The sequence below is a fragment of the Ictidomys tridecemlineatus genome, chromosome 2, assembly GCF_052094955.1.
Source record: "Ictidomys tridecemlineatus isolate mIctTri1 chromosome 2, mIctTri1.hap1, whole genome shotgun sequence".
NCBI classification, from domain to species: domain Eukaryota; kingdom Metazoa; phylum Chordata; class Mammalia; order Rodentia; family Sciuridae; genus Ictidomys; species Ictidomys tridecemlineatus.
The window spans coordinates 59,657,772-59,680,919 of record NC_135478.1 but is presented as its reverse complement, the minus strand read 5'-3'; the positions used below and the strand labels follow the sequence as shown (position 1 = coordinate 59,680,919).

Below are 23,148 nucleotides of genomic sequence, written 5' to 3'. Positions count from 1 at the left end.
TCCCTGCTCTGTTCTTAGTTGCTCTCATTATATCAAAGAAGACATTTGGCATTTGTTTCTTAGGGATTGGCTAGCTTCATTTAGCATAATCTGCTCTAATGCCATCCATTTTCCTGCAAATTCCATGATTTTGTCATTTTTAGTGCAGAGTAATACTCCATTGTGTATAAATGCCACATTTTTTTATCCATTCATCTATTGAAGGGCATCTGGGTTGGTTCCACAGTCTAGCTATTGTGAATTGTGCTGCTATGAACATTGATGTGGCAGTATCCCTGTAGTAGATTCATTTAAGGTCTTCAGGGAATAGTCCGAGAAGGGCAATAGCTGGGTCAAATGGTGGTTCCATTCTCAGCTTTCCCAGGAATCTCCATACTGCTTTCCATATTGGCCGCACCAATTTGCAGTCCCACCAGCAATGTACAAGTGTACCCTTTTCCCCACATCCTCGCCAGCACTCGTTGTTGTTTGACTTCACAATGGCTGCCAATCTTACTGGAATGAGATGGTATCTTAGGATGGTTTTGATTTGCATTTCTCTGCTAGAGGTGGTGAGCATTTTTTCATGTACTTGTTGATTGATTGTATGTCCTCCTCTGAGAAATGTCTGTTCAGGTCCTTGGCCCATTTGTTGATTGGGTTATTTGTTATATTCTTGTTTAATTTTTTGAGTTCTTTGTATACTCTGGATATTATGGCTCTATCTGAAGTGTGAGGACTAAAAATTTGTTCCCGTGATGTAGGCTCCCTATTTACCTCTCTTATTGTTTCTCTTGCAGGAAAAAAAAAACTTTTTTAAGTAAGTCCCATTTGTTGATTCTTGTTATTAACTCTTTAGCTATGGGTATCCTATTAAGGAATTTGGAGGCCAAACCCACAATATGTAGATCGTAGCCAACTTTTTCTTCTATCAGACACAGAGTCTCTGTTTGATATCAAGCTCCTTGATCCATTTTGAGTTAACTTTTGTGCATGGCGACAGAAGGGGATTCAGTTTCATTTTGTTGCATATGGATTTCCAGTTTTCCCAACACCATTTGTTTAACATGCTATCCTTCCTCCATTGCATGCTTTTAACCCCTTTATCAAATATAATATAGTTGTAACTTTGTGGATTAGTCTCTGTGTCCTCTATTCTGTACCATTGTTCCACCCACCTGTTTTGATACCAATATCATGCTGTTTTTGTTTCTATTTCTCTGTAGTATAGTTTGAAATCTGGAATCGCTATGCTGCCTGATTCACACTTCCTGCTTAGATTTTCTTTTGCTATTCTGGGTCTTTATTTTTCCATATGAATTTCAAGATTGCTTTATCTATTTCTACAAGAAATGCCATTGAGATTTTGATTGGAATTGCATTAGACCTATAGAGAACTTTTGGTAATAGCACCATTTTGATGATGTTAGTTCTGCCTATCCATGAACAGGGTATATTTTTCCATCTTCTAAGATCTTCTATTTCTCTCTTTAGGGTTCTGTGGTTTTCATTGTATAAATCTTTCATGTCTTTTGATAGGTTGATTCCCAAGTAATTTATTATTTTTTTTGAGGATATTGTGAATGGGGTGGTTTTCCTTATTTACATTTCAGAAGATATGTCACTGATATACAGGAATGCCTTTGATTTATGAATGTTGATTTTATATCCTGCCACTTTGCTGAATTCATTTATTAGTTCTAGTCATTTCTTTGTAGACCCTTTTGTGTCTTGTAGGTATAGAATCATGTCATCTGCAAATAGTGATAATATAAGTTCTTCTTTTCCAATTTTTATGCCTTTAATTTCTTTCATCTCTCTAATTTCTCTGGCCAGTTTTTTGAGAATTATATTAAATAGAAGTGGTGATAGAGGGCATCCCTGTCTTGTTCCAGATTTTACAGGGAATGCCTTGAATTTTTCTCCATTCAGAATGATGCTAGCCTGAGGCTTAGCATAGATAGCTTTTACAATGTTGAGGTAAATTCCTGTTATCCCTAGTTTTTCTAATGTTTTGAACATAAAGTTATTCTGCGTCTATTGAGATGATCATATGGTTCTTATCTTTGAGTCTATTGATGTGGTGAATAACATTTATTGATTTCTGCATATTCAACCAACCTTGCATCCCAGGGATGAATCCTACTTGATCATGTTGCACAATTTTTTTGATGTGTTTTTGTATCCAATTCACCAGAATTTTATTGAGCATTTTTGCATCTAGGTTCATTAGAGATATTGGTCTGTAGTTTTCTTTCTTTGAAGTGTCTTTGTCTGGTTTCAGGATCAGGGTGATGTTGGCCTCATAGAATGAATTTGGAAGAGCTCTCTCTTTTTCTATTTCCTGGAATAACTTGAAAAGTATTCATATTAATTCTTCTTTAAAGGTTTTGTAAAACTCCGCTGTATATCCATGCAGTCCTGGGCTTTTCTTGGTTGGTAGTCTTTTGAACGCTTCTTCTATTTCATCCATTGATATTGGTCTGTTCAAATTGTGTGTATCCTCCTGACTCAATCTGGGTCACATCAATGATTATAGCAGCACAATTCACAATAGCTAGACTGTGGAACCAACCTAGATGCCCTTCAATAGATGAGTGGATAAAAAAAATGTGGCAGCTATACACAATGGAGTATTACTCTGCCCTAAAAATGACAAAATCATGGAATTTGCAGGGAAATGGATGGCATTAGAGCAGATTATGCTAAGTGAAGCTAGCCAATCCCTAAAAAACAAATGTCAAATGTCTTCTTTGATATAAAGAGAACCACTAAGAATAGAACAGGAAGGAAGAGCATGAGAAAAAGACTAACAGTAAACTAAGATGAATGGGGGGAGAGAAATGGAGAGAGAAGGGAAAGCATATGGAAATGGTAGGAGACCTTCAGTGATACACAAACTTATAAGAGATTATGAGGGGCAAGGGGGTTGGGGGGAAAAGGGAGAGAATTGAACAACAACAGAGGAGGTAGAGAGGGAAGATAGGAGGGAAGGGGAAGGGAGGGGGGATAGTAGGGGATAGGAAAGGTAGCAGAATACAACAGTCACTAATATGCCATTATGTAAAAATGTGAGTATGTAATAGAAGTGAGTCTGCAATTTGTATTTGGGGAGTTCAAAACCCAATTGAGTCAAATGTATGAAAGATGATATATCAAAAGCTCTGTAATGTTTTGAACAATCAATAAAAAAATGAAAATTAAAAAAAATTAATGGCAAAAAATAGAAATTTATCAATGTCTTCACTATCTTCTATTTTATTGGAATATAGGTTTTCAAAATAATTTCTTGTTGTCTTCTGTATTTCTGTAGCATCTGTTGTGATATTGCCTTTTTCATCCCATATGTTAGTAATTTGAGTTCTCTCTCTTCTTTTCTTGTTTAGCATGGCTAAGGGTTTGTCGATCTTATTTATTTTTTCGAAGAACCAACTTTTAGTTTTGTCTTTTTTTTCAATAGTTTCTTTTGTTTCAATTTTGTTGATTTCAACTCTGATTTTAATTATTTCTTACCTTCTGCTACATTTGTTCTTGTTTTGCTCTTCCTTTTCTAGGGCTTTGAGATGAAGTGTGAGCTCATTTATTTGTTGTTTTTTTTCTTTTTTTTTGAGGGATGACCTCCAAGTGATGAATTTCCCTCTTAAAACTGCTTTCATTGTGTCCCTTAGGTTCCGATATGTTGTGTCTGTATTTTCATTTATTTCTAAGAATTTTTTATTTCCTCCTTTATGTCTTCTGTAACCCATTGATCATTCAGTAACATATTGTTCATTTTCCATGTGATGTAGGATTTTTCCTTTCTTCTTTTATCATTGATTTCCAGTTTTATTCCATTATGATCAGATAAAATGTATGGTATTATCTCCACCCCTTTATATTTACTGAGGGTTGCCCTATGGCATAATATATGGTCTATTTTTGAGAAGGATCCATGTGCTACTGAGAAAAAAGTATATCCACTTGATGATGGTTGATATATTCTATATATGTCAGTTAAGTATAGGCTATTGATTGTGATATTGAGTTCTATAGTTTTCATATTCAACTTTTGTTTGGAGGATCTGTCAAATGGTGTTAGAGGTGTGTTAAAGTCACCCATAATTATTGTGTTGTGGTCTATTTGTTTCTTGAACTTGAGGAGAGTTTGTTTTATGAATGTTGTAGCACCATTATTTGGTGTATAAATATTGATAATAGTTATGTCTTGTTAGTGAATGGTTCCTTTTAACAGTATATAATGTCCTTCCTTATCCCTTTTGATTAACTTAGTCTTGAAGTCAATTTTATTTGATATGAGGATGGCCACCCCTGCTTGCTTATGTGGACTGTGTGAGTGGTATATTTTTTCCCAACCTTTCACCTTCAGCCTATGTATGTCTTTTCCAATCAGATGTGTCTCCTGGAGGCAGCATATTGTTGGATTTGTTTTTTTAATCCATGTTACTAGCCTATGTCGCTTTATTGGAGAGTTTAAGCCATTAACGTTTAGAGTTACTATTGATATATGGTTTGTACTGCCAGCCATGTTTGATTATTTATCATTTTTTTTTAATTTATTTTTTTCTCCATGATTAGATTTCCCCCCACCCTCTGTCTTTACTGAGGTACTTCCCATAGTTGGTTTTGGTTATTGTTTTTCATTTCTTCCTCGTGTAGTGTTTTGCTCAAGACACTTTGCAATGCTGGTTTTCTGGCTGCAAATTATTTTAACGTTTGTTTATCATGAAAGATTTTTATTTTTTTGTCATACCTGAAGCTTAATTTTGCTGGATACAAAATTCTTGGTTGGCATCCATTGTCTTTCAGTGTTTAAAATACATTGTTCCAGGATCTTCTCACTTTCAGCGTCTGTGATGAAAAATCCGTTGTTAACCTTATTGGTTTACCCCTGAATGTAATCTGCCTCCTTTCTCTTGTAGCTTTTAATATTTTCTCTTTGTTCTATATATTGGATATCTTCATAACAATGTGTCTTGGCATTGGTCTACTGTGATTTTGTATGCTCGGTTTCCTGTATGCATGGTCAGTTTGTATATCCGTTTTTTTTTTTTTTATTTCTGGAAAGTTTTCTATAATTATTTCATTCAGAAGGTTGCTCATTCCCTTAGTTTGAACCTCTATACCTTCTTCTATCCTGATGACTCTTAAGTTTGTTTTTTTTTTTATGTTATCCCATATCTCTTGGATGTTTTTCTTGTGATTTTTACCAGCCTTTCTGAGTTGGCTAGACTCTTTTCAAGATGATATATTTTGTCTTCATTATCTGACATCCTGGCTTCTACTTGCTCCACTCTGTTAGTGATACTCTCCTTTGAGTTTTTAATTTGGTTTATAGTTTCCTTCATTTCTAGAATTATTGTTTGAATTTTTAATAATCTCTATTTCCTGATAAAGATGCTTATTTGCTTCTTTTATCTGTTTCTGTAATTCATTTTCAATGTGTTCTTTCACTGTTTGAATTTGCTGTCTCATATCCTTTTTAAGATTTCATTCCATCAGTCTAAGGTATTCCTTGAGTTCTTTATTTGGCCATTTTTCTGATGCCTTTAGGTCCTTCTGAATATTTAGGCTTTCCTGCATTATTTGTACTCCTTTTCTTCCTTGCTTTTTCATGCTGCTCATGTTACTTCTTGTTCTGTTTGACTGCTGAGTTACTGTTTACTCCTATGAATTTATTTGATGCTTGGGAGGAAAGGTATTAGAAGGGAAGGGAAGATGTCACTTTCACCGCTGGTTTTAAGGAAGTTATCTCCTCCGCCTCATTCTGGTGATGTCAGTTCTCTGTCATGGTGGTATCCTATGCAAATTGTGTCAGTTTGTTCCCTTTGCCGGGTGACCCATGCAACAGGTGGGCCCTGACTGGCTCTCCCAAGCCCCGTCTCAATCCTGTGGCCAGTGCCTATGAAGGATTGGTTGGTATTAACCTCCGCAGGTTCACAACGGCTGACCAGTTGTTTCAGTGGGATCATTTAGTGTTGAGTCACAGCGGTTTGTCTGCGAGAGGCAGGTGAATGGGAGCTTGAATTCTCTCCTTTTTTTTCCAGAAACTCTTATTGTGGAGATGTTCTATCAAAACCTGGATTGCCTTCATTAATTCATGTTTTAATCCTTTAGTTCCTTGAACTATTTTCATAATAAATTGTTTGAATCCTTTGCTCAGCACATTCTACACATCAATGTATGTGGATTAAATTATTGGGTAATTAATCACTTTGTGTAGTGTCTTACTGTCTTTTTCTCTCATGTTTCCTGTTTAACATGCAGAGTTTTGTGCAGGTGTTCAAATAGGTTTCTATTCCCCTCTTAGATGTGGATCATTTTATTGAGTAGATTTCTCTTCAGATATTCCCTGAACAGAATGTATGATCTATTTTCAAAGTCCCAACTCATTGACAGAAGTGCTAGGACCACTAACACAAAGCACTTTAAGAGAAAATAATAGCCATCATTAATATCAAAAAGTTAGGAGCTAAACACATGTTGATTTATGACCAAAACAAAAACTTTTAAAAATTGTCTCTACAACTCCAGAAACCAATGCAGAAGTGGTAATAAAAAATAATGCCCAAAATGTATGTGTTAGTGATTCTAAAATTAATACTAAAATATATAGAAAAAAGTGGTGAAATAGAAAAATGGAGAATAAGGAAAAAATGAAGAAGAAAAATAGTGCAAATACCAATGAAAAATAAGAAAACAAGTACAAAGAAAGTTAAAAGATCATGTAAGCTAGAAAATGAAAAACAAATGATAAGAAAAGCCACTTAAAGATGCAATGCCAAGAAAAATATATGATTTCCTTATCTGATGTAAACCAAATATAGACAGTTTCTTTCCCAACTTCTAGTTTAAAGATTAACCATTTTGGGGGTGTTTCTGGGGAGTACCTACAGTTGTACTAGTTTCTTCTCAATTCTAGCCCAAACAGGCCAGTACTGATTGTGGAGTCTTGGATGTGGAAAATTTTCACCCATGCCTACCAGGAAGTGCTATAGGACCATTTTCATATGAAGAGGTAAATCATTCACAATATTGGTTTTTGTGGACCTGAGGATTGGACTCTGGCTATAGTAGGAGCTATCAACAAAACTCTCACACATAAACCATGTGAGTCTGTCTGTGCTGAAAACCCTAATTCCCAACTTCTTTTAGTGTGCTCAGGGTCATGCAAGACTCCAAGTCTCTGTGGTTTTTGGTTTCATTTTCTCTAAGCATGGTAGAGGTGGACTGCATGCAGGATCTGTGCTTGGTTATGGGAGATGCAGGAAACAAGCTTTTCACAAGACCTTTTCAAGCACTCCCCAAAATATTCTACCCCAGAAAATCACACACAACTCATCTTCTTTCCTGTTACTAATCTCTAAACACCAGTTTTAACATGGAGATGTCCCCACTGCCCTTCATTCCATAAGGTGGCAAAACAGCACATCATACTTCCTTCTGCTCAGATTTTTCAACACATCTCTGTTAATCTGAACCAAAAGTGTGGGTATCTACAATTCAAATAAAGAGAGTTAGTCCCTGTGTCTTGGAGATTAAACATGCAAGAGATTCTGATATCTCAAAAATAGAGTTGCAGCAATGGGACATTTCTAAAGGGGGTACCCCCTTGGTGAATCACCAAGGAAGTGACTATAATTGCTTCAGTTGAAGAAGTGGTGATTCTTCCTTCACATGCCTCTGAGCATACTGAGATGGCCTGACTTGGGAGATCAGCTCTCCCCTCTGGAGATTGTAGCAGGAACATTTCTACCAGAATCAATCCTGACACACACTGTCACATAGTTCCTACAGGCACATTTAATTGAAACTCACCTCAATTTCTATCCCTTGGCTGGCCATGTAGCCATGACTACAGCTTTCCAGAGCACCCTACAGATCTGTGTCTCAATTAGTATATCTGATAGAGACTGACTTGTGTTTTGGATGCTTCCTGACCTACCAAATTCATGTCATTGTTGGGTACTGGAAATATAAGAACATAAATGCAGAGTTTCTAATCTCCCATCAAGAAAGTCTAGAAAAGGGACACCCAAGTGAAGAAGTTTCTTGAGTAGGCACTCATAATTCTGCTAAGAATCTGCAGTGCACCTGTCCTCCATTGACATCTCAGGCAGAATCCAACTGGATGAAACTCATTACTGGAATTTAAAATATGATTTTCTTGAGATTATAGATTGTGTGCGCCTACCAGAGAAGAGCTTCCACCTAGACAGTTTTCCTCTGACAACTGTTGCAGATAAAATATTTTATGAACTCTTTTATTACTCTAAAAATATATATTTCTGAATTTTATCTGTTCATTGGCTCTCTGTAGTTTCACTTCACTGCTTGCCCCTTACCAATGTTTATATAGTCACACATCAGTTGATGTGTCTCAAATTCAGGGTGCAATCAGTTACCACTGTATGCATCTACATACACGCTTTTTACCATAGTATAATATTTTATAGTTTTATTCTTGAGTGGAAACTGATGCATACTCTACCATCATATATTAAAAAAAAAGAAAACCTTTACAAAACAAGTTTATCATTAAACTAGATTTTTTATCAGTAAAAGATTCGTCAAAAGAAATTTAGATTTCTGTAAGCCCCTGCTTACCTGAATAAGAAAGTGGGAGCATGGTTTTTTTTCTACTTGATGTGACATAATTCAGTCTCTATAACAAAGCCCCTTAGTTCAGCACTAAAAGCTTATAATTAGAATTTGTTAAAGTTTAGTGATGTGTAGCATCATATGTATATATACAACTTGCATAAATTATACATATTATATATTATATATGTTATATATGGTGGAGGGTCTTCTTGTTTTTAGTGGTAAAATATGAGTAATGTTAGGTATAATGAAGTTACTTCCTGATAGAAAATATGCACATCAGTTAGTTTTCTTTTATTATCATTTTTTGTTGTTGTTTATGGACCTTTGTTTGACTCATTTATATGCAGTGATGAGAAATGAAACCAGTGCCTCAAACATGCATGGCAAGCCCTCTGCCACTGAGCCACAACCCCAGCCCCCATGTTGGTAGTTTTCTATTGTCTTCCTATCCTGGTTTAATAGAGTTAGTAGACAAATGAATATAATATTTGGCTGATTTGCAGAGGATACATGACACTCTGATATAAAATATTTCAATTTCCAATGTGTACTTCTCTAGTTAAGTCCAAATTTATTTCAAATCTGTAAAATTAGGTGTCTCTTTAGAATAGGAATTAGGAAATCTTCATACAACTCATTAGTGTTATTAATTTTTCAGAGTATCTCTCAGATTCTTCCTCAGAGTAATGTTGGTCATTTATTTGGTGAAGCACATCAAAGAGCAAAAGATGGTGTAAGTGGACATACAGAAGGTAAGAGCCACTCATTATAAAATTATTGGATATAATGCTTATTTAAAACATGCGCACTAGTATGATTTAATACTGGAAGAAATGAAAATAATAAATAGTAAGGAGATTGAATTAGTGTATCTTATCAAGTTGCAAGCACAGGGTAAGTTGGAGGGGCCCTAGAGGAGCTGAATTATTAGGTCCATTTCCAGACCTGCTTAGATTAGAGGAAAGTTGAGAAATAAGTAAGGGGGTAGGGAAGAAGTGGGAATGAAGAATGAGAAAAGACTAAAGACAACAAAAAAAAAAAGGAAAGGAAAAAGAAGCAGGTGAACATTGATCATGGCCTGATAAAATGTTCCCTGGAAAGATAATGACTTCTAATACACCTACAATTTGGAGGACAAGATAGGGAGAATTTTAAATAGGCAAATTAAATGGACAGGCACATGGTGCACGCCTACATTCCCAGAAGCTCTGGAGGCTACAAATGGAGAATTTTGAATCCAATGCCAGCTGAGTAACTTAATGAGGCCCTCAAAAAAATTCAGCAAAAGCCTGTCGCTAAATAAAATATTAAAAGGAATGGAATGTAGCCCAGTAGTTAGGTACCCCTGGGTTCAATCCCCAGTACCAATAACAAAATAACAAAGCAAAAAGAAACATCAAATAGGCAAGTTAAGTTAGAGAAATTTGTAGAAGATTAAGCATGCACAAGAATTCTCAAATTTTAGTGAATCATATGTTGGGGTGGGGCCAATGTACAAAATGTATGTTCTGACTTAGCAGGTCTTTGGTTCTACATTGTGAATACATTCAAAGATGTTTCCAATGCTCCTTGATCCACAAAACACATTCTGGAAACGGAAAAGGAACAAACTGCCCTTTAGAAAATCTAAATAAAAAGCCATTGTGTCTTAGTTCAGGGCATAACCAGATCAAGTTTTAAGATATTTTTAGCTGTAAATGGACACAATACCTTTATTTTATGTGGTTCTGAGGATCAAACCCAGTACTTTATATGTGCTAGTCAAGCACTCTACCACTAAACCAAAACCCAGTCCCTCGAAATTGTATAAGACAGAGTTTCTGATTGGGCAGAAAAAGTTGTGGAAAAATAAACAACAAATTTTTTAAAAAATCAACACCACAGATATAGAGACTGCTTTGGAAAAGCAAAGAGAAGGGTAATGGGGAGGGAACAAAATTAGGTAATTTTGAAGGTAATAAGAAGACTCAGAGATTGCATTTCAGCTGGTTTCAGTATATCTGCCTTCAAACCAAAGTGAGAATTACAGGTCTAGAGATAATTTTAAGTGGGGAAAATTCTTAGAACTGGGGCAACCAGCCACTGTGTATTTCTTTGCTCCATAACTACCAAGAATAGGGAAGTATTGATATCAGTAGTTGAGAAGAGAAAATTAGTATTTAAGAAACACTGGATATTTTAAAAGATAGTTAATTTTTTTTTCTTTACTGAAACCATGGCTTTGGGCATGCTAGGAATACACTCAATTACTCTGCCACATCTCTAGATGGCTAAAATTCTGATAGGACAGATATTTCATGAAAATCCTTGAAAGTCTAAGAGGATATACCAAACCAGACTTTGTAGGTTAATTTATTGTATATCAATGCTATTATTCTTGGTATATATGCCAATGAATTTGAAATATAAAAGGTTATTTATATCTGATAATTCTTTGGCATTTCAGTTCAATTTTCCCCTTTGGATTACTATATTTTAATATTTTATGCTTATTAAACATTATTTATTAGATACAGTCTCTATGTCTTCTCAAATGAGTGGATCTAGAAAATTTCAGTGGGTCAGACCAGAGGATATAGTAAAAGAAGATACACCACTGTCCTGCATGGGTATGAAAAAATAGATAATTTTAATAAGTACATATCTAAGCTGATCAGTTTAGAGAACTTTTTTCAATGGAAGTGAATTATACTTTGCACTTGACTGCTATCACAACTTTGGACTTATTATATTGTAGGACAAATAGAGGAACAGGATGCATACCTGTAATAATATTGATTAAATGATTGTGATAGGCTATATTAAACACACCTGCATATAAATTATTTTCTTCATTTTATATATTTATGCCCCAAAGTTTCTCTTTTGCTCCTCTGATTAAATATCTCCATTCCCTCAATCACTTTTACTTGATAGGTGTACATTCCCTATTATATTTATGGTAAGTGGAAATATAATCACACATTTGAAAACTTAACTAAATGTTTAATTAAACTAATAGTGGATATTTTCCTTCAGTATATTTCAGTCATGTTGCTGTACTCAACATCAACAACAACAAAACACAGCAAACACAGAAACCCAAAAGCTATAATATTCTTTATCAAAGCTAACCCATGGAACACAGCTCCATGTTGATTCAGCAGGAATGTGTGGGTTGTTTTGTCACTCTTGTGTGTACTCAATGATTTAACCCAATAACTTTGCAACATTGGCAAGTACTCTGTCAGAGTTGCATCCAAAAGCATGAATGTGTGGGTGGTTTTGTCACCCTTCCTCTATTTGGAATTTCTGCTGCCTTCTTATTTATTTTTGCTCATGCATATCCTCTCCACACTCATCCTGCCCCCAGCATTTGGAGCTATCTAGCTACAATGAAAGTGTGCCATGAACCTCTGTATACGGTGAAAGGCCAGCTTTTAAAATTACCCAGAAATCTTTCATGAGTTCAGCCTAACACTTTATCCCTTCCCTTGCCTTCACTATGCTCTGGCATTGCTCCTCACCAGTTCCTATATTTTCAAATACTGACTCATTTAATGCTTGACTCTATGTCTAGCTACAGCCTTTTAAGCTCTCCCCACTTTCTGCCTCTGGCTGGTAACCTTACTCCTTTAGTCTCTGCTGAGTCCTAGCTCCAGAAATGCCACTATCCCTGGCACCATTTTACTCTATTCTCACAGGGAACATAATAATTGTGGGTTCAAATAAACTGTTGATGCTAAGGGGATGTAAAAGTGATCTCCTTAAGTCCAGGAGCCAAAAGGGTAGACAGGGGAAGGAGTAATTTACAAGTCAGCTTGTAGATATTCAGTTGAACAGTGGCTGAAATGCTAAGGAACCCCAATGGGGGGGGCAACACTTTATGACAAGGAGATGATAATCATGCAGGACTAAATAGACTGAGTCTTATAGATGAACACATTTTTTTCAGAATAATGAAGAAAAACATTGCATATACAAGATATTCATTGATAACAGTATAGAACGCATCAGTCATTGTGAAAATGACTAGTTGAATAGTTGTTTTTAAATAGTTACTATTATGAGGAAGAGAATGGCAAATTGTGTGAATCCCCACATTTCTATAGTGTTTTTCAAATTTACTTCTGACAACTTTTTATTCATCTTGAGTGGATATACTTTTGAGATATTTTTGTCTTAAACCTAGTTCTCCCCAGGTAGACTGTTGAAGTTTTTATCACTAAAAACATTCTCTGAAATAGTCAGTATCTGCTGGGTACAGTGGGTCAATTCTAAACACAGGTACTTGGGAGACTGAGACAGGAGCATGGCAAGTCTCAGGCCAGAAAAAACACTTTAGAGAGACCCAGTCTCAATATATATACATATGCTTTTGGATACAACTCTGGCAGAGCACTTTCCAATGTTGCAATATTTTGGGGTTAAATCACTGATCACACACTAGTATACCCCACTAATAAACAATTTAAAAAGGTAATAATCACCTAATATTACTTTTTATTTTTGACAGACTAACATTCTCTCTAAATGTTCTAAGTAGTTTAAGTAAATTTACATACATTTTTCAGCTGAACCTCTTTGTTTCTCATCATCAGAAGAAGAGGAGGAAGGTCTCAATGGCACCAAAAATAAGCAGCCAAAGGTATGTATACATTTACTTTTAAATTCTGGATTTCCTCATGTATTACTTGTTTTAAGAAAGTAATAAGGGCAAATTGAGTTATCTTTTATAACAGTGTTTTGAAATATAAAGATGATGATTTAATATTCAAGTCTAAAAGAATTTAACTGGTTATGAATCTTAAAATAGCATTAGAATTCATGATAACATATATATATATATATATATATATATATATATATATATATATAAACATTATCCTTGTGATTGAGGCAGAAATTTTTCTGGATATTGTTTGTGCTTCCATTTTTTTAACTCCCATAAATGATGGAGAAGTTAAAATTAAGTGGTTTTGTGAATATCTATTTTAATTAATGAGCATATAGAGTGGCAATGGACATTGAGAGCATTTATGGTAAAAGATGGTCCTTTCCAATGGCTCAATTTTAGTTACATATGAACATGCTTTCATGCCAAAGTGAAAGATTTTCGTACAGCCTAGACATCAGTGTCTCTGTCAATGAAAATAGTAGCCTCAAAGAAGATACACAATGGCCTATTAAGGAAATTGAAACTTCCCAGAATGAGATCTCTTTTTTGTTTGTTTGTTTTTGTTGTTGTTGTTTTCTTTCCATACCATAAGACATTCAAAATTATTAAACATTTTTATCCAACCTCCTTAATGAGTGGTAGCAAAAAGCCTTTGAATGCTGTTATTGGAGAATTAAGGAATTTGATGTGTTTTTGCATTTTTTTCTCATGTTGTCTGTGTTAGAAAGGCCGAGGTTTTGCATGCATTGGGATAGATTTCTCTTCCGAGGATATGTGTGTGTTTTTTAGTGCAAACACCCTGGGCAGGGGTGATATCTCAGCGTGAAGTACCCAACTTTAAATGACCAAGGTGCTAGTTTCTCCCACCAGGATCTTTCTAAGAGTAGATAATAACCTCCAGTAAGAATGACAATTTAAAGCAAAACATATATTACCTATTAAAGAAAATGCTTGTAAGTGATCTCTATAAGTTCACAAACTGGCGAGGTGTGGTGAGAAATAACAGTATACACCTGGCTGAAAAAAACAGTCAGTAGTGGTCATAAAATTTTTTGGGTGTAATTCAATAAGAAAGGAGAACGAAACTGATGTGATTAAACATAGCTGTAGGAGGAAATAAGGAGAAAAAGTAATAAAACTGAGAAAGAATTGGGTTTGAAGTGGCAAGAAGAGGTGATATAGGGGAAACATATAAGAAAGGAGACAAAAATTTTAGAAATGAGAAGGAACATGAGGAAAGACATAATGAGAAATCCTCCATACACAACAACTCACACAAAAGCCTAGAGCAGCAATAAAAACAAAATTTCTTATTGTTAATGAAATTGAAATTGAGGAATTTCTGTCTAGAATCTCCAATTATAAAAACCAAAACCATGGTGTGATTGCTTGAAGGCAGATGTAGTCCAACTTTTCTGGTTTCTACAGCTGAAACACACCTAATCTGGTAGTGACATGATAGTGGAGAACACAAGCTGAGCTTCTCTCAGTTATGCCCAGCTCCTTGCATGGGATGCTTAGGGAAGGTTTTCAGTGCAGATGAAAACTCACCCTCAGTACTTTTCTTTTCACTCAGGGATGGGGGGGGTACATCTTTCTGATAATCCTTTCACCATGGAATCTGTAGACTGGTCTCTGATGCATACCCCAATTGGGGACTCCTGCAGTCAGTGATCTCAGGGGTGTACAAGATTCCAAATGTCTGAGAGGTTTTTTGGCACTCTCTTTGAGCATGGTATATGAAGTCTGTTGGCAGAATCTGTGCTTTTTTTCTGGAAAAAATGCAAGAAACTATCTTCTCACCAGACCTTGCCCCTAACTCTCCTGGATCTTTAAGTATCTTGAACTACTGCACAGCTTTTCTCCCTCACAACCACTATTCTCAACGCACCTATTTGCAATGTGCAGTGCCCCTGTTGGCCTCTACAGTATAGATTGTCCAGTTGACACAACACACCTCTTGATGATTAGAGTTTTTACCACATTCCCTTCAGTCTCTGTCACAAACCCACAGTATCAAGTCAAATGGCTGCCATCCTGTGAGGAGAACTTGCAGCTGCACCTTCAAAGTACAAGTCAGGCCATGCTTTCTGATTTTTCACACAGACACTTCCAAAAGGGGGTCGACCAGAAGGGACCATTTAAATCATCTTTCTCTTCTAAGGGAAGATCTTAGAATCACTTCTGTAGCAGAAATGGAAGCAAATACTCCAAAGCCACTGATCATGGTGGGTTGACTTCACCTGGGATATCTGCTCACATATATGGTGATGCATGGTATGAGTTTTCTACCAGACACTTCCCTGGCATGATGTCACAGAACTGCAAACACAACATGAGAATGAAAGTACCTTGGGTTTTTCTCATCCTTCCATAGACCACAAGGCCTGCTGTAGCTGCCCAGAGCTCTTGTGTCTCTGTCGTTCATTTTCTCTCTCAGACCTGTCAAGAATAGTGTTGTGATATGCCTCCAGAGCACTGTAAAATATTGAAAAATATTTTTTTAAATATTGGGGTTTTTGATCTTCTATGAGAAATGACTAGAAAAATGACCCTGAGTAAAGGTGGCTTCTGTCCAGTACCCAGACACTGCTAGCAGGAATTTGCAGTCCATTCATTTATCTGGGCTGATTGTATAACTTGTTGTATAAATTACATAGCTACAAACAGTGGTGTTGATGTGTCTTGCTCATAAATTGATTTTTAGTTTCTCATGATATATGCCAAGGTGTATTATGGCTTGGTGTTGAGGTAATTATATTCCTAGTTTTCCTGAGGAAACTCCACACTGCTTTTCAAAGTGGAAGTTCTTATTTTCAGGGTTACAAACAATATATGTGAGTGTTTACTTTTTTCTCTATTAATAAATGGGGTTGGTAGAATTGTTCTCCTCATCTCACTAGAGAGGAGCTTCCCTTTTTCTACCCCGTTCAATTTTTCCCTAACAATGCAGCAGGATATTTCTCCTATTGTGCAGACATGTGATGGAATCAGGGTCACTCCAGGTGAATTGGGCTGGAACTAAATAACCACACAGACACAGAAAATATCTTTTTATTGGGGTCAGTATGGCTTCTCAGCCTCAGCTCCCACAAGGGAGTCAAAGAAAGGCAACAGAGGCAGGCAAAGAGAGACATAATACCTGAAACCCACCTATTGGGGAGAAGACATTCATAGAATATTCACCCAAATAAAGAAAGGGGTCAGGTTTTGGAGGGTGAAGTCTTTCTTGGTGATGTCTTGGTCAGCAGTTTGGCTGACATTTTGGAAATTCACACCATCTCAGGTGCAGTGTGGGGATCACAGACAGAGTGAATGAAAAGGCGCATATACATTGCAGAGCCCAATAGGGCAGCAAATTCAGACCAGTTTTCCTCATATACCCAAATGTTTGCATAGCTCACACACACAACCCATGGTTGGTTCACAACACCCTATCAATTCATTTACTATTCTAAAAGCCAAAATTCTGGGTTTTATGTGGTCTGAGGCTCTCTCCAGTGATTTTCCCACAGCTGCTCTTTTTCATCCAGAAAGCACACACCAGCCAATATAACTCGAGCTCTGAAAAATAGTCAGGAAGTACTGTATATTTTTGTGCTGTCATCTTTCTTCACTGGTGTACTTTTTAGTTCACTCTTAGAGGAACATATTATTTATTCTACCCAGATTCTGTGTGCTGCTTTATAACAGTAAGATTAAAAAAAAAAAAAACACGTTTCTTCATCCTACTTTGTCATTTTATTGAACTGGATTTACTCTCAGTGAAACATTTACTAAAAATGCTCTTCAGAGACTATGATGACCAAAATGAGGAAAGTCCAACATCAATTTATCTGCTCAACATCACATAATTCCAACTCTTTATCACATGAAGTCTCATATTTTAACACTAAAAAAATCTGTAAGTTCATTGTTTAAAATGTGTAATGCAACACAATATTAATTATATTTCTCAAGAGTGCTTAAGTATTTAATGCATTCTCATTTCTTGTGGGGTTGTGAGATATGGTTGGTTACACACTTAGAGTACATACATTTCTGTTATTGTATTATCAAGGAATTCCATTTCTGTTACATCCATCCTGCTTTATTTTTTATTTTTTTATTAGTTGTTCAAGGCAATACAATGATCTTGACATATCATACATTTGAGTCAAATAGGGTATGAATTGTTATTTTTCCACGTGTACAGATTGCAGGATCACATTCGTTATACATCCATGTGTATACATACAGCAATCCTAGGGTCAGTTGTACTCTGCTTCCCTCCATCTCCCCCTTCCCCTCCCCTCCCTTCTCATCTCTATTGTCTACCCATACTACTGTGATACTTATATATCTCTCTTTTTTTTCCTTTCCCTTCCCCTCACACCATAGTATATGTATTTTGTGAACCTAGAGGGTCTCCTTCTGTCTTCTGTGCATTTCCCCTTCTCCCTCCTTTTTCCTCCCTCCTCTTTTCCTTATTTCATGGTAATCTTCTCCTCATGCTCTTCCTCCCTACTTTGTTTTGAGTCACGTCCCTTATATCAGCGAAGACATTCGGCATGTGTTTTGTAGAGATTGGCTAACTTCGCTTAGCATAATGTGCTCTAGTGCCATCCATTTCCTGCAAATGCCATGATTTTGTTATTTTTTTACTCCTGAGTAATATTCAATTGGGTATAAATGCCACAATTTCTTTATCCATTCATCTTTTGAAGGGCATCTGGGTTGGTTCCACAGTCTAGCTGTTGTGAATTGTGCTGCTATGAACATTGATGTAGTTGTGTCCCTGCAGTATGCTCTTTTTAGGTCTTTTTGGTATAGTCTGAGAAGGGGAATAGCTGAGTCAAATGGAATCTCCATACTGCTCTCCAAATTGGCTGCACCAGTTGCAGTCCCACTAGCAATGTACGAGTGTATTCTTTTCTTCACATCCTCACCAGCACTTGTTATTGTTTGACTTCATAATGGCTGCCTTTCTTACTGGAGTGAGATGGTATCTTAGAGTGGTTTTAATTTGCATTTCTCTGATAGCTAGAGATGGTGAGCATTTTTTTGTGTACTTGTTGATTGATTATATGTCTTCCTCTGTGAAGTGTCTGTTTAGATCTTTGGCCCATTTGTTGGTTGGCTTATTTGTTTTTGTTGTTGTTGTTGTTGTTGTTGTTTAACTTTTTGAGTTCTTTGTATACTCTGGAGATTAGCGCTCTATCTGAAGTGTGAGGGGTAAAAATTTGTTCCCAGGATGTAGGCTCCATATTTATCTCACTTATTATTTCTCTTGCTGAGAAAAAGCTTTTTAGTTTGAATATGTCCCATTTGTTGATTTTTTATTTTAACTCTTGTGCTTTCAGTGTCCTATTAAGGAATTTGGAGCCCGCACCCACGAGATGAAGATTAGGGCCAACTTTTGCTTCTATTAGATGCAGAGTCTCTGGTTTGATTTCTAATTGTTTTATCCACTCTGAGTTAATTTTTGTGCATGGTGAAAGAAAGGGATTCAATATCATTTTGTTGCATATGGATTTCCAATTTTCCCAGCACCATTTGTTGAAGATGTTATTCTTTCTTCATTGCATGCTTTTTGCAACTTTGTCTAATATAAGGTAGTGGTAATTTTGTGTACTGGTCTCTGTGTCCTCTATTCTGTACCATTGGTTTATCCCCCTGTTTTGGTACCAGTACCATGCTGTTTTTGTTACTATTGCTCTATAGTATAATTTGAAATCTGGTATGGCTATACCACCTGTTTCACTCTTCCTGCTTAGGATTTCTTTAGCTATTCTGGGTCTCTTATTTCTCCAGATGAATTTCATGATTGCTTTTTCTATTTCTGTGAGGAATGTCATTGGGATTTTGATTGGCATTGCATTAAACCTATAGAATACTTTTGGTAGTATGGCCATTTTAATGATATTAATTCTGCCTATCCATGAACAAGGTATATCTTTCCATCTTCTAAGATATTCTTTTATTTCCCTCTTTAGTGTTCTGTAGTTTTTGTTGTAAAGGACTTTCACCACTTTTATTAGGTTGATTCCCAAATATTTTATTTATTTTGAGGATATTGTGAATGGGGTGGTTGTCCTGATTTCCCTTTCAGAGGATTTTTCACTGATATATAAGAATGCCTTAGACTTATAAGTGTTGATTTTATATCCCACCACTCTGCTGAATTCATTTACTAGTTCTAGAAGTTTTTTGGTAGAACCTTTGGGGTCCATTAGGTATACGATCATGTCAACTGCAAATAGTGCTAATTTCAATTATTCTTTTTTATTTTAATGCCTTTAATTTCCATCATCTGCCTTATTGCAATGGCCAGGGTTTTGAGAACTATGTTGAATAGGAGTGGCGAGAGAGGGCATCCCTGTCTTGTTCCAGATTTTAGAGGGAATGCCTTCAATTTTTCTCCATTCAGAATGATGGTAGCCTGAGGCTTAGCATAAATAGCTTTTACAATGTTGAGGTAAGTTCCTATTATCCCTAGTTTTTCTAATATTTTAAACATAAAATGATGTTGTATTTTGTCAAAAGCTTTTTCTGCATCTATCAAGATGATCATATGGTTTTTATCTTTAAGTCTATTGATGTGGTGGATTACATTTATTGATTTCCATATATTGAACCAGCCTTGCATCCCAGGGATTAAATCCTACTTGATCATGGTGCACAATCTTTTTGATATATTTTTGTATCCAATTTGCCAGAATTTTATTGAGGATTTTTGCATCTAGGTTCATTAGAGATATTGGTCTGTAGTTTTCTTTCTTTGAAGTGTCCTTATCTGGTTTAGGAATCAGGGTGATGTTGGCCTCATAGAATGAATTTGAAAGTACTCCCTCTTTTTCTATTTCATGAAATAGCTTGAGAAGTATTGGTGTAATTTCTTCTTTAAAGGTTTTGTAAAACTCTGCTGAATACCCTTCTTGTCCTGGGCTTTTCTTGGTTAGTAGTCTTTTGATGGCTTCTTCTATTTCCTCAATTGATATTGGTCTGTTTAAGTTGTGTGTGTCCTCCTGACTCCATCTGGGCAGATCATATAACTTAAGAAATTTATCAATGCCCTCACTATCTTCTATTTTATTGGAGTAAAAGGTTTCAAAATAATTTCTCAAATACTAGAAGCCTACAGGACACCAAACATACAGAATCATAATAGACCAACTCCAAGACACATTGTTATGAAGATATCCAACATACAGAACAAGGAGAGAATATAAAAAGCTACAAATGAAAGGAGGCAGATTACATTTAGAGGTAAGCCAATTAGATAAATGGCGGATTTCTCAACACAGACACTGAAAGTGAGAAGATTCTGGAACAACATTTTTCAAAAGCTGAAAGATAATGGGTGCAAACCAAGAGTTTTATATCCAGTAAAACTAAGCTTCAGGTTTGACAATGAAATAAAAATCTTCCATGATAAACAAAAGTTGAAAGAATTCACAGCCAGAAAACCAGCACTACAAAGCATTTTGGGCAAAATGCTACATGAAGAGGAAATAAAAAACAACAACAAAACACAACAATGGGCAGTACCTCACTAAAGGGGGGGAATGAAAAACTAAACAAAGAGGAAAAATAAACCAAATCTTAATAAATAAAGAAAGAAAGAAACAAACAAACAAACATGACTGGAAGTACAAGCCATATATCAATAGTAACCCTCAATGTTAATGGCTTAAACTCACCAATTAAATGACATAGGCTAGCAACCTGAATTAAAAAAGCAAATCCAACAATATGCTGCCTTCAGCAGACTCATCTGATAGAAAAAGACACACACAGGCTGAAGGTGAAAGGCTGGGAAAATTCATACCATGCACATGGGCCTCAGAAGCAAGCAGGGGTGGCTATACTCATGTCAAATAAAATAGACTTCAAGCCAAAATTAATCAAAAGGGATAAAGAAAGACACTATATACTGTTAAAGGAAACCACTCACCAACAAGACATAACAATTATCAATTTATGTGCCCCAAACAATTGTGCTGCTACGTTCATAAAACAAACCATCCATCTTGCTTTTACCAAATCAGGAGCCATTGGAAGATAAGAGTTCAGCTTCATCTGGAGCAGAATGCTAAGTTGCCCTGTGGAAAGTATGACTTTTCAGTCTGTTCTTGTCTACATTTTAGTTAGCTGCTTTCAAGACCAAAATTTGGATGATGTCTAAAAGAGTGATCATGAAGTCTTCATGCAGCTCATCAGGGTCCTTTATTTTGCAGATATTCTCTGAAGGTCATCCACAGATGTGTGTTTCTCAGTCATCTGGAGAGAAACATTGTAGAGCAAAAGAGAAAGCAGACGGACATGTCCATGGTAAGAACTACACACTCTTCACAGTTCTTGAATAGAATATTGATTTCTAACATGAGTGCTGATATATTCTAATAATTGGAGAAATGAACCTAGTAAATAGGTAATAATTAAAAAGTGAGAAAAATAATGAGTTGTCTCTCTTAAGACCAAAAGTCCAGCAGCAGGTTACAGTGGGATTGTCCCTTTTAGTTTCTATACAAGACATATATAGATCACAGGGGAGTTGGAAATTGTGAAGTAGAGAGGAGAAGTGGGAATAAACATTGAGAAAGGCAGAGAGAATGAGTACAGGAAATAAATGAAGGAAAAAGAAGCTGTGCAGGCAGAGAAATTTCATTCACGTACCAGAATAAAAAGACCAGCCAATTCAAAATGTGGTAAGAAAATGGGAGTTTCAATTATGGACGTGACTGAAGGTATGAGTGAAGTTTGTGTGTTTTGATTTTGGCTTTTTCAGGTAGAAACTGAATCTGTATCTATTACTTCATTTTGGATAGACCCAGGTTGCATAACATTCTCAGAACATTTTTTATGTTGGAAAGAATACTGTTCTTCATATTCTACCTGCTTTCTATTCATTTCTCAGTGTATTCCCATTTTCCTCAAGGAATCTTTTCTGTAGATCAGATTCCTTTATTAGATCACAAACTCTTATATCATCTGTCTAAAATTATAATAATCTTTTATGTGTCTCTCTTCTCCCTTAAACTTTAAGATAAAGAACAAAAGGGGTCTTATCTCATCTGCTTTATCTGCAGAGTGAAGCATAATGTATCACATGTTTAGACACTCATTGGTTTTGTGTATGAATAATGCATGTGAAATATATAGCACTAATATATGTAAATTACTCATATATTTTCTCATATATTTTATTTCTGTCTTTTTTTATTTCTGACAGATTCTGTTAGCCCATCAAAAACCCAGAAAGCAGTTCTATCACTTCAAAGAATAATAAAACTTAAAAAAAGTCACTGCACACAGTGTTCGCTACATGTAAAAAAAAATGCACAACTGGACAATGAGATTCATGCGCTAAAAAAGAGGGTATCAGAGTTTAAGCAAGAAAATACAGAATTGAAACAACAATTTCACAATTTGAGGTATTACATCCTACATTAAAGAAAGGGTGGCATGTTTTCTTTTATTCTAGTAGAAATAAGAAGAAGATTTTTTTTTAACTGTTGACTTATCTGTTAGCATTTTGCAGTAGATAAAACTTGAATAAAATATAAAATTCTTACAAATGATATAACATTCATTATTAAATGTGATTACTTCTAAAGACTAAATGCATATTTATTCCCACCACAATTTTAATGTCTCTATGGAAACCCAACTGCTTATTTTTGTTAAATCTATTTATTTAACAAACAGAGTTTGGGATTGCTATTTGTTTATATTTTAACTTTTTTCATTACAATTAACAGTTGAAGAAATATTATTTAGAAAAAAATTATTTTCTACTCAGATGCCATGGTATGTGTCTATAATTTCAGCAGCTTGGGAGCCAGAGACGGGAGGATCAAAAGTTCAAATCAACCCTCACCAACTTAGCAAGGTTTTAGCAAATTAGTGAGACCCTGTCTCCAAAT

The 23,148-nt window shown here is 35.7% G+C and overlaps 1 protein-coding gene across 1 annotated transcript in view; it reads left to right on the top strand.

The window, feature by feature from the left end:
• Positions 1-22,675, top strand: part of LOC144368096 (uncharacterized) — a 47,414-nt gene extending 24,739 nt beyond the window's left edge. The window contains exons 5-9 of the mRNA XM_078026605.1: positions 6,899-6,994; positions 9,242-9,335; positions 13,137-13,210; positions 21,460-21,553; positions 22,455-22,675. Of these exons, the coding sequence (XP_077882731.1) occupies positions 6,899-6,994; positions 9,242-9,335; positions 13,137-13,210; positions 21,460-21,553; positions 22,455-22,675 (579 nt within the window). The remainder of the gene's footprint in view (positions 1-6,898; positions 6,995-9,241; positions 9,336-13,136; positions 13,211-21,459; positions 21,554-22,454) is intronic.
• Positions 22,676-23,148: the final 473 nt, after the last annotated feature.